Source organism: Alexandromys fortis, unplaced genomic scaffold (assembly GCF_014885135.2).
Source record: "Alexandromys fortis isolate MF-2015 unplaced genomic scaffold, M_Fortis_MF-2015_v1.1 scaffold_30, whole genome shotgun sequence".
NCBI lineage: Eukaryota > Metazoa > Chordata > Mammalia > Rodentia > Cricetidae > Alexandromys > Alexandromys fortis.
In genome coordinates this window covers 6,058,316-6,071,865 of record NW_026067922.1, presented here as the reverse complement: position 1 = coordinate 6,071,865, position 13,550 = coordinate 6,058,316, and the positions used below count along the sequence as shown (strand labels likewise).

Below are 13,550 nucleotides of genomic sequence, written 5' to 3'. Positions count from 1 at the left end.
CAGTTTCTGTCAATCAATGGAAACGTTTTAATAAAGCGTGGTTTCTCAGGCAAGACACTGACAGTCTCGATACACTGTGTTTCCCTCACACGCAATCCCTTATGTTGTAAAAGACCATAATCGCGATCACAACCCTTCCCTTTCAACCCACTTCAACCACTTGCACACTAATCTTTATTTCTGTAAATGTTGTTCTAAGAATGTCAAATAAATAGACTTATACAAAATATCATCTTTTGGAACTAGCCTTTTTGCTCAGCTCAACTGTCTGTTGTTGACTGTCACAACTAAGCAGTTTTTCATGGAATGGATGTCACAGGATGGTCACCATATCACATATGGACTTATTTTGAATTTAACTTTTTGTGAATAAAGCTACTAAAAATATACTATGTTTCGTACTAAAATAAATCTTCATTTCCTGGGAACAAATGCTAGGTTATATTGCAATTTTATATTGTTTTCCTCAGAAACAAACATTGCATAGTGCAGTAACAACCTAACATTCCCATCAGCAATGTTTAAATGATTCAATGCATTCTTGCCATCTGATAATACCTATTTTATACTTTATCATTCTGATGAGTATGCAGTAATAGCTCAAATATAACTGTGAAGGACAATCATATTTCCTTACTCTCTTAAAGCTCAGAGGAAGTCAATTCAGTAATCATGGCCTGTACTCTATCCACGACACTGGCAATTTATGTCTTCTCCTTTTTCTACTGGTCTTACTAAAGGTTTGTCAATTTTATTTAAAGATTTAGTTATTTGTCCAATTATTTTCTTTAAATTTTCTAATTATTAACACAAACTTGAAAATCAGGAGCTATTTTTACACAGCTCTCTAAAACTCTTGTACTTCTCCAGACTACAAATTACGAACGAACTATAAATTATTATGAAATTATGATACATAAAATGACCATGAGAAACCAGCCAATTGGAACACATTATTTGTCATTCTGTGCTTACCAAAGTAGAGGTCCCATTAGTGAAAGAAATTGTACATTCGTCCTCATCTCCATCTTTATCAAAATCTTCCAGTTCTTCTTGTCTTGGCCTTTTAGCATTTTCAGGAGAACAGAAATTTTCTTCCTTTCTTTTGGCCATCAGATCTGTACAAATATTTATAGTAACAATAACATAAGCCAAGAATGACATATAAAGACTATTCAATAAACACTGAACAAAAGAAATTACACAAACTCCTTTAAGGAAAAAAGTTTTCCTAGAACCTCCAAAAAGAAATGCAACCCCACTGATACTGTTAGTCCCTTAAGATCTGAGCTAGACTTCTAATTTCCAGACATGTACGAAAGTAATTTACAGTGTCTTAAAAGAAACAAAACCACCATCACCTGGATCATACGTATCGGGTGATTTTCACCTCATAACTTTTTACGGCTACAAATCAGTAAGAACTTAGCTGAGTATTTCTTCTCAAACCCACAAAAGGGAAAAATACTTTACTGGGAAAATACTATCTTCTACTTTCCTATTAGGAGAGACAACACAGTCCCTCCTGAAATTACTATCACATTCAACTTTTATAACTTACAAAATAGTATTAATCAAATAAAACTTGATTTTTTTAAAATTATTTCCCAAAGGAACACATTTTGAAGCAGCAATACCTCACACTAGTAGTTTCCCTGTTTTCTGGATAATCAATTTCAACTGTCAAAACCAAGTACTTAAAAATACAGTAGACAGTGGGCTGGAGAAATGGCTCAGAGGTTAAGAGCATTGCCTGCTCTTCCAAAGGTCCTGAGTTCAATTCCCAGCAATCACATGGTGGCTCACAACCATCTATCTGGAATGAGGTCTGGTGCCCTCTTCTGGCCTGCAGACATACACACAAACAGAATATTGTATACATAATAAATAAATAAAATAAAAAGAATTAAAAAAAAGAGTTTAATATCTAAAAAAAAAAAAGAAAGAAAGAAAGAAAGGAATTTGACAAGTATAACTGGGGTGAGGTAAGTATGCCAGGCTAAGTGTGATGAGTTTACAATGGGCATCAGAGTCTACATTACACAAAAGATACTACACTCAAATACTTCAAAATGAGGCTGCTTTTTATATGCTGGGTATAGCCTGGGATTTGCAGTCTGCTAGGTTTCCAAGGTAACTTGCATCTGAGAGACACAGAAGGATCCTCCTAACTTTTATATAGAAATCACTTTGAGATTTAAAGATGACAGACTTTCAAAACACATATATGAAATGTCCTGAGTGTGAGATATAGGCAATAGTAAAACCATTATTACTAACAAGATAAAAGATACAACAGATATAAGAAAGGGAAAGGTTCCTCTGAGATCTTGAGCATACTGTAAGCAGTATAGTTTATTTTACTTACTTATCTACAATTTTCTAAATATTTGTTGTTTGGTTTGTTTGTGTCTGTATTTAAGACAAGGCCTACCTATATAGCCCAGGCTGTCCAGAACTGGAATGCTGGGATTATAGGTTGCCACAGGACTTTAAAAAACAAACAAACAAACAAACAAACAAACAAACAAAAAACGCAAAGCAGAAAAATCAGTAACTAAGGTCTCAAGGAAGCATTTAGATACATTTGAAATTTCAATATCCTACAAATTTTAGCAGGATTATAAAATTTTGACTCTTGAGCTTAAATTTTTATAACTCATACTTCCCATTAATGCCAAAGTAAAGATTAACAGCAGTATCCACCATAACACAATTAGACTTATTTAATTCAGTAACTATTAGAACTATTTTTAAGTAAATATAAAACTGCCACTTTGAGGCAGAAGTGATGGATTCAGATATCTGCTCTAAACTGTGTTTACCACTTCCCTAATTATACTCTTATGATCTACAAAACACGTCAATTCTATATTAAACAACCTCAATGTACTGAATTAACTGAGCAGTATTTAGAATATATTACAGAATCAAATGAGGTTATCTAGATAATACAGTAAAACCTTTTGTTAAGCCAAAACACCAAGAAATTGAAGACCAGCAGAAACTGGGAAGCCTTCTACTTTCAGCATTCCAGGTAATATGATCTGAACACTCAAATTTGAGTTGAAAGCATACCATAATCTGGGATACACTAAGAATAATGCCAAAGTAGACAGTTTCTAATAAAATTCTAAACAAAAACTCGAGGAGGGTCAGGAATGAAAAGGTGGTAAAACTGTTGAAACCAAAGTTAAAAAGACTAGGTAAAAGTCCAAGGGAGTAGAATTAACATTAGTTGAGTAGCTTATGGTTAGCTCTGGATTAAACTATATCCTTTGATCTCCTTAGGATATAAATCATACCTTTACCTTACAACTTGGGAAACTGAGAGGCAAATGTAGATTTCAACTTATGTAGCATCAACTTAGTAACTAGATGCAGACAGCTGCTAGCAGAGCAGATCCACATCCAGGTTTCTCCAGGAAAGGTGAAGCGACTTATGTCCTGGTTCCTACTGGCATAAGCAATTGAGTTTAAACAACACTTGATTCACACCAAGTGACAGAATATGTCTGTTACCTTCTTGTGTGCCTCCTGGAAAACCTGGAAAGCCAGATTCTAACCCAGGAGAGGCATATTCAGAGCGTACACAGGTGGGAAAGTTGCCTGTGGAAGGGGAGCCTTTTACTATAGTTTGTAACTTATTTTCTAAAATCTATTTTGTAACAATTTATTTAAGTTTTAAAAAAGGAAAATTGCTCCCCACCCCCCCAAAAAAAAAACTTTTTTTTTTTTTTTTCACAACAACAACAAAAAAGTTCCTCTAAATGTTGCTTTGGGCTGGTGTCAGTTTCATTTCCTCACTTAATGCTATCCATCATCATAAACTGACGGTATATTTGTCAAGAGAAAAAGGATAATAAGTTTGTTTTGTTTACAAACACTTGAGTTTGAAGGATTCCAAGGACAGACTCTGCCATAGAAATCAATCTATAAGTGGAGGAAAGAAAATTAAAGTAAGCAGTTTGAATTCGGTGACCAAGGGAATCAAACAGTGTGGGAAAGAACGTAACTAAATTAACTCATAAATTTAGACACACACACAGCACAACTGACCACACCGGACCATTTAAACGGGCTGGAAAGGTGGCTCAGGTTAAGAGCACTGACTGTTCTTCCTGCAAACTCAGTCTGATTCCCAGCACCCACATGGAAGCCTATTTCTGTCTCTAACCTGAATCCTAGGGATCTAACACCTGGGTGGGCGCCAGGCAAGTATGTAGTGCACAGACATCCATGCAGGCAAAACACCCATACACATAAGTAATAAAAATTCTTAAAGTATTTCAAATATAATGCACATACAATTACAGTAAACTTTTTAGTTATTATTTCTTGAAAGTCAACTACTTTGTGGGGGGAGTCACTGAAGATTGGATCCAGGATCTCTACGTGTTAAAGTAGCAATCTACCACTGAACGATACTCCTAGACTGCCTACTACATCTTGACTGACTGTCCTAACAATTAAAATTCAGGCAATTTTTACTAAAATTCTAGTTTGGCACTTAGTAAAATAAACCTTTGGGGACTAACACTTGCTAACACTCAACATGCTGTTTTATACCGGCTTCTTTCTTGTTGAGCTCAATACTCAACACTTTACACTCCATTAATCTCTCAGGGATCCTCTGATTTGGAACTGAGAGGTAAAGAGGTGGAATTACTCTTCAAAAAGTCTTACTACCTGCCTCGTGTTTCAAGCGATTGCAAGTGGTCTCTACACTTACTACACACACTAAGAAAATGATTTCTTATTTTGGACAGTCTTCCATTGCAGCCTGAGCTATCCTGAAACTCACTACATATCCCAAACATTCCTCTCTGTCTTACCTCAGCTCCTACTAAGAACTGAGATTACAGTCCTGAGGCACCAACCCCAGCTCAGAAAACGAATTTTTCTTAAGAGACATGACCTCGTGTAACCCAACCTGGCTTCAATCTGGCTAGGTAGCTTAGGGCCTTCGGATGCTCCTACCCCCTTCTCCTGGATGTTAGGATTACAGGCCTGCACCACCACAGAGTTTTGTGTGCTGGTGGGGCTCAGGCAAGCCATCATCAGCACTACGTACATTTCAACATTAAGAAAGAATCAGTTTCACATACTAACTGGCTGAGTCCAAAGGGGAAGTCCTAACAGCTCATCACTCTCACCTCCCCCAAAACCAGCTGCTGGCCACTGAAGATTCTAGTATACATTTTCAACGACTCCAGTCTCCTTCTAAGAGTCAGGAAATACGTACTTTTCTAACTTGGAATAGACAGCTCAGAACAGCTTGCTTTTAAAATGCAAGCGTGGTCTTCTGTCTACTCATTAACTATAAACTGTAGCAAGTTTTGTCTTCGGGCTTTAAATGCCAATTAGCCGCTCTTTCTAGGAAGCAGGAGTCCTATTCTCCTAGAGTTCTTCCTCTATTCCCAGTCCTGTTTTCTAGAGTTGCCATTCGGGATTTCCCTCCAATTCCACAGTAATGAAGGGCAAGAAACGCCACCCAAACCTTTCCAACCCAACGATGTACCTTCGCCTGGTTATCCGAATGGTGTTCAGGGGAAAGCGGATTTAACGGCAAATTCAAATTTCAGCGGCATTTCCAGACGTGTCCGCCCCCCACCTCCCACCCCAGGTGCCTGCGCAGGGAGTACCCAGCTCCGACGACGGCCTCAGCCCCGGCCCCGACCTCTGCGGCAGCCCGCCAACGCCCGGGCCGCCTGGGGACGCGCGAGGGAGGGCTGGCACCCACGGCCAAGTTTCTCCGATGCGGAGAGCCGCGTCCCCCGCCGGGAGCGTAAAGGTCCCCGCGGCCAGCACGCAGGCCTGACCCCTCGGCACCCGCAGCTTCCCAGGAGGGGCCGAGGGCGGCCCGCCGAGGCACGGGGGCTGCGGGACGTGGGGCAGAAAAAGCGCGCGCCCTCACTCTACCTCCAACAAGTCGCGGTCCCCGGGGGAAGGTAGTCAGCGAGGGTGTCACGACGCGAAGGCCACCCCAAAGGCGTCCGTCCTCGGCCACCGCTCGCCCGCCCGCCAAAGCAGGGCGAACCCGCCCCGAAAGCAGGCGGGAGCCCCGCAGCCAGGCGCCCGCCGCGGGAAGGTCCGCGCCTGCGCCCCGCCCCTCCCCGCCCCCGGACTCCGCCCGCGCCTGCGCGTCCAGGCCTCTGGCGCCGCTCGGGTTTGCGAGAGGGAAGCGGAAGTGCGCTCTGCGGGCGGGAGGCGGAGGGCGGAGAGGGAGAGGAGGAAGCGGGGAGGAACTGTCCCCTCGGCGGCGGCTCCGGACCGTGGGGGGTGGCGAGTGGGAAGATCTCCGGGCGCCCTGGCAACAGGTCTACGCATGCGTCCTTGGGGTCGCCCGCTAGAAGCGAGGGAAAAGCGAAACCGCGAGGGAGGGAGGGAGGGAGGAAGAAAGAAGTGGGTCTGGGAGGGAACGGACCGTTTCCCGGAAGGGGCGGGACTAATGGCCAGGGCGCTGGATTCGAAATCGTAGCCCAACGCTTGGTGCTTGGGAAGGCCGCATTAGGCTTTTCTTTTTTTCTTTTTTGTTTAACCTTCGGTTTGAGGGCATCGGGAACTTGAGGGCGGCAGTAGTTGGTAAATGACAGGAGTGTACCTTCCGCGGCATCGAGGAGGGGCTGTCTGGGTAAGTCCTTCCCCGAGGACACCACGCCATCTGGGTGGTCTTCCCCGATGCCCGCTCGCACCCTGCTCGGCGTTATGGTTGCAGTTGGGAAACAGTTTTCTGCCAGGGTTGTGTGTGTGTGGCTCTCTCTCCTCCCACCCGCTCCACCCCTAGGGTGGGCATCGCCTGTAATGAATAGCAGTTAAAGTGGTTCTTGGGTCTTCTCCATTGACTGCTCGACCCGAGGTTAGCCTTCCATCCTGTCTTTACACAACTTTTTCAATTTGCCGACCTAACCAAAAAACCTCGCTGTGTTTCAGCTTCCCCTCCGATGTCTGGGGTGTGGATATGGCGTTCACTGTCACCCCAACCTCGGTGTACAACCTCAGGTCTCCGGTAATAAATTAAATTTCCTCGTTCAAAACCACTATTCACTTCAAAAAAATAATCATACATTGCGTCCTTTAGAATGGATTAGTGAAAAGTTTGACATAGTCAAAGTAGACTAAAATGTGGGACCGAATCCTCGTGTAACTAATGAGAAACACAGCCTCAGGCAGGACTATTATCCTATTAAAATGCTGGGTTTTTTTTCCCCCCTTTACAGCCTCACCCTACCAAGATATTTAAATCGGGAACCTGATTATTATTGTAACTCCAGCACCTAGACATATTCCTAGTAAATACAAATAGGTAAATTAAATATGGGTCTCAGACTTTAAATTCGTGTATGAGAGGATAACGGAAAGGAATTTAAACAACCCGAGTTGGTGAAGTTATGTGGTAAATCCCAAACAGCTACAATCCTGCGCGATGGAAGTTTATACTGTTTGTCAGTCTTCCCTATATAAAAATACAGTTGACTAAATGTGGATTTGGAAATTTAACTATTTCCTGTCTCTTCTTTAAACTTTGACAGAGCAAAAATCTGCCTTAATAAAAAGTGGTTTTGCATAAATCAAGCTATTGACTTCTTTTTATGTTCTTTACATTTGATTCATTAGTGGAATTAGCAAGGGTCTGTGTTTTTCTCACCTCTTTTGGTTTTATAATTAACCAGTAGAACCTTAATAGCTTTTAAGGAAGCTTTAGGAGCATGAATGGATTTATGGGCACCATATGGCTACTTCAAAGGATCTGTTTTTGTTTTAACTTGAAGAAGATTCTTCAGCCCTTTTTTAATGTAGAAACCTAGCTTCTATCAAGCCATAATCCGGATGTTCCTGCTACCGAAATTGATCTCTTGAGAGTCAAAGGCTGATAGGAGCTGTCATTTGTCTGGTTTAAACGTCTTGCTTTCTAGACAGGCTCACTGTCTCCCTGAGGCTATGCGGTTGATCACTAGTATATCCAAAACCCAAATTCTAGGCGTGTGGACTCCAAATTCAGTGCTCTTTTCACTAAATGAGACCCACTGAAGCTATTCATAAGTTATGAAACTATTTGGTATACATTCTGACTTTGTTGGCTCCTTTCTTGTTACATAACTAATTCTTTAAAATTAGAAATTTAGGAGACACATTCGTGTTGACTGCATCAGTGGTTATTACAATATAAGAGGTTTGACTAGGGGCCCACAAGTTTATATACTTTTGTAGTATTTTAAGTTTTGCTTAGTGCTAATCCTTCAGTTTTGGAGTATAACAAAATCAAGATCTGTCAGTATTGTCTTTCAGTTCAGGAATACATCTTAAGCACAGTTCCATTTGGTCTCCTTTTGGAGTTTCACAAGCTTTTAGAGTCTTTAAACTATTGTCATGTAATATCACTTCAGAGAAATGATGGTACAGAGAGAGAGTGAGTGGATGCAGTGCATGGTGGCTTAAAATAGATTCTGGATTCACTGCAGTCTTAGAGCAGGTTATATGTACTTTTTAGTATACTATAATGGGTGCTCTTCATAGTCAACATGGATTTCTAGACTTAGATTGTAGCATTGGAGAAAATTCTAAAGTAGTATTTTTAAAGAAAATAGATGTGGTACACACCTTTAATCCCAATACTCTGGAAGCAAATGCAAGCCGATTCTGTGAGTTCAAGGCCAGCCTGGTCTATTAGTGAGCTCAGGACAGCTAGAGTCACGTAGTGAGACCCTCTTTCAAGAATGTGTGTGTGTGTGTGTGTGTGTGTGTGTTATATAAACATATATTGTAGGTGTTATTGTGTGTATATGTTACACTTAAAATACATGATTTTGTAATAACTTAATGTTTATATTTCCTTATAAAATAGCCACCATAAGTGGATGAAATGGTATTTTAATTATTTCTTTTTTAAAAAAACATGATTGCTCAGGCTGTTATGCAGAGAAAAACTGTTCACAAATGGTAAGAATTTAAAAAAAAAAAAAGGTGGGAATCTTAAAGCTGTATACAGCAGAATTAGGGAAGTGTTAGAAATGGAGGATTAAGAATGCATTTGGGGGCTGTGGCTCAGTGGTAGAGCACATACTCTGTGAAAGGCCCTGGCTTCAATCCCCATTACCCTCCAGAGAAAGGAGGCTGTTACACAGAGAAACCATGTCTTGGAAATTTAAAAAAAAAAAAAATACATCTTGTAGACAGAATGTGCCACTCATTTGCCTGTTGGGAACAAAAGGTAAGCAAGCAAACTTGGGAAACATTGAGATTAAAACAGTTGTCAGGAGAGGTGATGGGATTAAAGAGTTTGGTAAAACAAAACAAAACAAAAAAACAAAAACAGGCAATCCCTGTACTTGGGCGGTGAGATGAGGGCACAGTTCCAGACCAGTCTAACCGGCCAGACCCTGTCTCAAAAACAGACAGGGAAGATGGGGGTATCATGCATCCAGCAAGAAGCTAGTAAGTAGGCTGAGTTAGTCCCGAGAATATAACTAAAGATAGGGCTTAGTAATGTTAGAGGCCAGGCTAGCAAATCAAAGTTCTAATTCTTGTGACTACCTTTGTTCTTTTAATATTATCCCTTAATGTCATCCTGATCTATACTTTGTGGTGTTTTGTTTATTTACCTAGTGAAAGCTTGATGACTTTATAGGAAGTTCAAGAAGCTCTAGTAGAAATTCATTGTAAGTTTCTAAGAGGCACCAAGGAGGACAGCAATAGTCTATTTTGTTTGGGGAACTTCCTGACCAACAGGGCCTGGCACTAGGATTTTTGTGAGCCCTGTTTTGGTGGGAAACTGTCACCCCAACTGGCGTGAATTCAATTTACACGTATGTATGTAAATATAGACATTATATTACATATGTAATGTTAAGTAGCTACGAGATGTTTCTTTGTCGCTATTTAAGACATCTTTAGTGTTTTTATCCCTCCTTTTAAAATGAGTCTTTTCAGGTATCCAGTGTAAGTCACAAATAAAAGCAAAAATATAGAGAATTTCAACCTCAAATTCTTATCTGACTTTAATGTGTTCTCATGGCTAACACTTTACAAATCTCATTTACCTTCATAATAAAGTGTTAGGAAATATATGTGCCCTTGCTCTTTCAGAATTAACCACAACTTTCCACATGAACTGAACCTATTGCCAGAGTGTTACAAGCAGCAGAATTTGTTGCGGTAGAGTAAAAATAGCCTACTATTAACTACTTAATACTTTGTGTACACTCTGTGTGGTTTTCTTTGTAAAGTAATATAAGCATGTCTATTAATGCACTCCACAAAAGTGAGTGCACAACATTAGCAGTCTTTGCAGGACTCTCCACATTATAAAATCAAGATTCAGAAAACAAAAAATATTATACATTAGCCTTTTCAGCAATGGTTTTCTTTTGCATCTGTGTGCAATTTGCACTGGGGGCCAGCCTCGACAAAAATACCTTTCTCCAGAGTAGAGGCATGGGGATTTAGAAATATAGTAAAGAATACGAAGACACAAATGAAAATATTAAAACACAGAAACATATAGGATGGTATCAGAAGGAATTTTTCAGTTAGTACTGAAAATTTGCTTGTGTTTCCAACTGGTTAATATACCCCTGATCCCAAAAGGTAGGAATAAGAGGAAAGAGTGCATTAACATGCCTACTGAAAATCACAGGCTTCATTCTTCATGCTTACTCCCTAGACCAAACACTCCGTAGGCAAACCACTCCCTGGGTGGAATCCCAAGTTATTTCCATAGAGGGAACTGGAACTTAGTTGGATCCTTAGACTTTTGTTTTAGGTAAGAACCAATTACTTCCCTGTTTCAGGAGCAGAGGTCTGGCTATTAGCCACACCTGCTGCCAACAGCCTTGAGCAGAACTCTCTGATTTAGAACTAGGTGGGACCTATGTTTGAGACAGAAGTATAATACCTTGGATAAACAAGAAACAAGACTCAAACTTTCTGACCTTTGGCCTCTTTAGGGTCCACAAATTTGATAGAGTAGACTTTCAGAATATACTTTTAGGAGTATATTCTTTTTATATTTTTATTCAGAAGGTTTCTGCATATAAGTTATGGCCTTTTGGTTTAATATATTTTTTTGCTGTATGTTTTGGACTTTTAGACTGAATTAAGGCCACTATTCAGAGGATAATAATCTGGGTTAAATTAATGTACTCAGATTTAATCTTCATTACAAACAAATACCTTTATCAATTACCAACAAAAGGAAAGAAAAATGGGTATGTTTAATAAAGAAGAGCCAACAAAATACCCAGATGGTACAATAGAGTTTAAGATGATTTGTTCCTAAATTGTCCTGCACCATATAAGGAAACACTAATTGAAATTACCTGATGCCTGTGAGAAGGGAACACGAAACATGCAACAAACCCGCTTATGAGTTTATTGGGGGGTGCACAGGCCTGGTGAAGGTCGGTGTGCAGAGAGAGAGAGAGAGAGCTGAAGATGACCCTCGGCTTTTAAGGGCTGCTTTGCGCGTGCCCATAGCGGGATGGTGTGGCTGTGTCATACACAGATGGTGGAGCTCACGCATGCACACAAGGCCTCATGCAGCTGCATCATACATAGCTGATGCAACCATACTACACATGGGTCACGGGGATCCTTGATTCTCAGGACCGTTAGGTACTTCTGCCTAAAGGGTTGTCCACACATGCATGGCCCTAGAACCCTGAGGTGTCAGCCATATTGTGTAGCTGAATCATTACATTCCACCCTTTTGTTTATTTTAAAAATTTGGGAGTTTGGGGTCTTTAATGGGTGGGAATGGGGTGTTGTAAGGTCTCTCGTGACTGCTTCCTGCTGATTTTGTGGGCATAGGAGAGTTGAGATGCTTGATCACATCCTGGGGTGGCTGATTAATTTTGCGTTTTTTTCTGGGCTCTGTGGAACTGCCTGGCTGACAGCTTGGACCTTGCAAGATGCTGGAAAGGCAGAAAACTATGTCTGGAAAAAATTTTAGATCCTGGTGGTTAAGGGAGGAGAGTTCCAAGATGGAATATAGAGGGGGGCTTTTTGAGGGGGTATAGAGGAGGGAATTTCCCAGGGATTCCTGAGACAAGGATAATAAGGAAAAAATTAAGTGATACATATTCTGGGTGAATCTGGTCCATTTAGATAGGTCCAGTTGGCTCCCTGAAGCTTATGGGAAAAAAATGTTTGAAAAGAAATAAATTTTAGACATATTAAAAGCTTATAATTACAATGTTATAGCGTTGGAATGGAAGACAGTAGGGAAGAGGGAGGCAAAGAAGGGGGAATTATTAGACCCCTCAGTATTTTACCTGAAGCAAATCTTAAGGCACTTGTTCTCATTTAGCATCATGGTATTACCTTAACGTCCAGGAGACAGGGCTTGAGAGATGGCTCAGTGGTTATGAGCACTGTCTGCTCTTCCAAAGGTCCTGAGTTCAATTCCCAACAACCACATGATGGCTCGCAACCATCTGTAAAGACACCTGATACCCTCTTCTGGCCTGCAGGTGTACATGCAGGCAGAACACTGTACATATAATAAATAATAAATAAAACATTTTTAAAAAACATCCAGGAGACACTGCTGCACTCAGTGATAAACTTGTTATGTTAAAGTCTGTTGTGCGAGGTTTTGGAGTTTGGGACTGTGAATGTCCCCAAACTCATTATTGTTTCTTACCGCCTGGGCTTTTGGCAATCCTTGTACCTCCAGCTCTATGCTTAATGTTGGTCCCTGTAATAACAACTGAGTGGTTAACTGGAAATTTAAGTATGACATTGGAGATATAGAGAAGTTGGTAAAGCAGATAGGAGGAAGACGGAGAGTATATGGAGTTTTTGGCACAGGAGAGATGACTGCGGTGATGACACTTATTTTTCTGGAACTGGAGAAAGAGTGGCTGATCTTGGTGTCCCCTGGAACTTAAGGGAGCAGGGCCCTGTTTGTGTTACTGTGTAGGAGGAAGTATCTTGAGCTAGAAGAGTAAAAAGTTTAAGGTGGGACAAGTAGATCCAATTAAGAGTCTCTCGAGCTTGGCAGCTGTGGGGGTTACAAGAATTACCTTAGCTGGGCAGTGGTGGCACACACCTTTAATCCCAGCACTCGGGAGGCAGAGGCAGGCGAATCTCTTTGAGTTCGAGACAAGTCTGGTCTACAAGAGCTATTTCCAGGAAAGGCTCCAAAACCACAGAGAAACCCTGTCTCGAAAAAAAAATTACTGGGCTAGAGAGGTGGCTCAGAGGTTAAGAGCACTGACTGCTCTTCCAGAGGTCCTGAGTTCAATTCCCAGCAACCACATGGTGGCTGAGATCTGGTGCCCTCTTCTGGCATGTAAACATACATGGAAGGAATGTTGTATATATAATAAATAAATAAATCTTTAAAAAAAATTAAAAATATTATTCTTGGCTGGGCAGTGGTGGCACATGCCTTTAATCCCAGCACTTGGGAGGCAAAGGCAGTTGAATCTCCATGAGTTCAAGGCCAGCCTGGTCTACAAGAACTAGCTCCAGGACAGGCTCCAAAGCTACAGAAAAACCCTGTCTCGAAAAACAAAACAAAAATCCCAGCACTCGGGAGGCAGACT

At 41.0% G+C, this 13,550-nt stretch overlaps 2 protein-coding genes across 3 annotated transcripts in view; one reads left to right on the top strand and one right to left on the bottom strand.

Moving 5' to 3' along the window:
• The window catches only part of Smc6 (structural maintenance of chromosomes 6), a 57,210-nt gene extending 51,130 nt beyond the window's left edge, over positions 1 to 6,080 (bottom strand). The window contains exons 1-3 of one of the 2 annotated variants that reach the window (XM_050141811.1): positions 5,923 to 6,077; positions 3,312 to 3,457; positions 976 to 1,118 (exon numbers count right to left, since the gene is read on the bottom strand). In XM_050141811.1, the coding sequence (XP_049997768.1) occupies positions 976 to 1,113 (138 nt within the window). In that variant the 5' untranslated portion in view covers positions 1,114 to 1,118; positions 3,312 to 3,457; positions 5,923 to 6,077. Of the gene's footprint in view, positions 1 to 975; positions 1,119 to 3,311; positions 3,458 to 5,922 lie in introns of both variants that reach the window. The other variant, XM_050141810.1, reaches the window with a different exon arrangement.
• Positions 6,081 to 6,201: 121 nt separating this feature from the next.
• Gen1 (GEN1 Holliday junction 5' flap endonuclease) overlaps positions 6,202 to 13,550 on the top strand; it is a 35,506-nt gene continuing 28,157 nt past the window's right edge. Inside the window, exon 1 of the mRNA XM_050141813.1 lies at positions 6,202 to 6,320. The gene's annotated coding sequence lies outside the window, so the exon portion shown is untranslated. The remainder of the gene's footprint in view (positions 6,321 to 13,550) is intronic.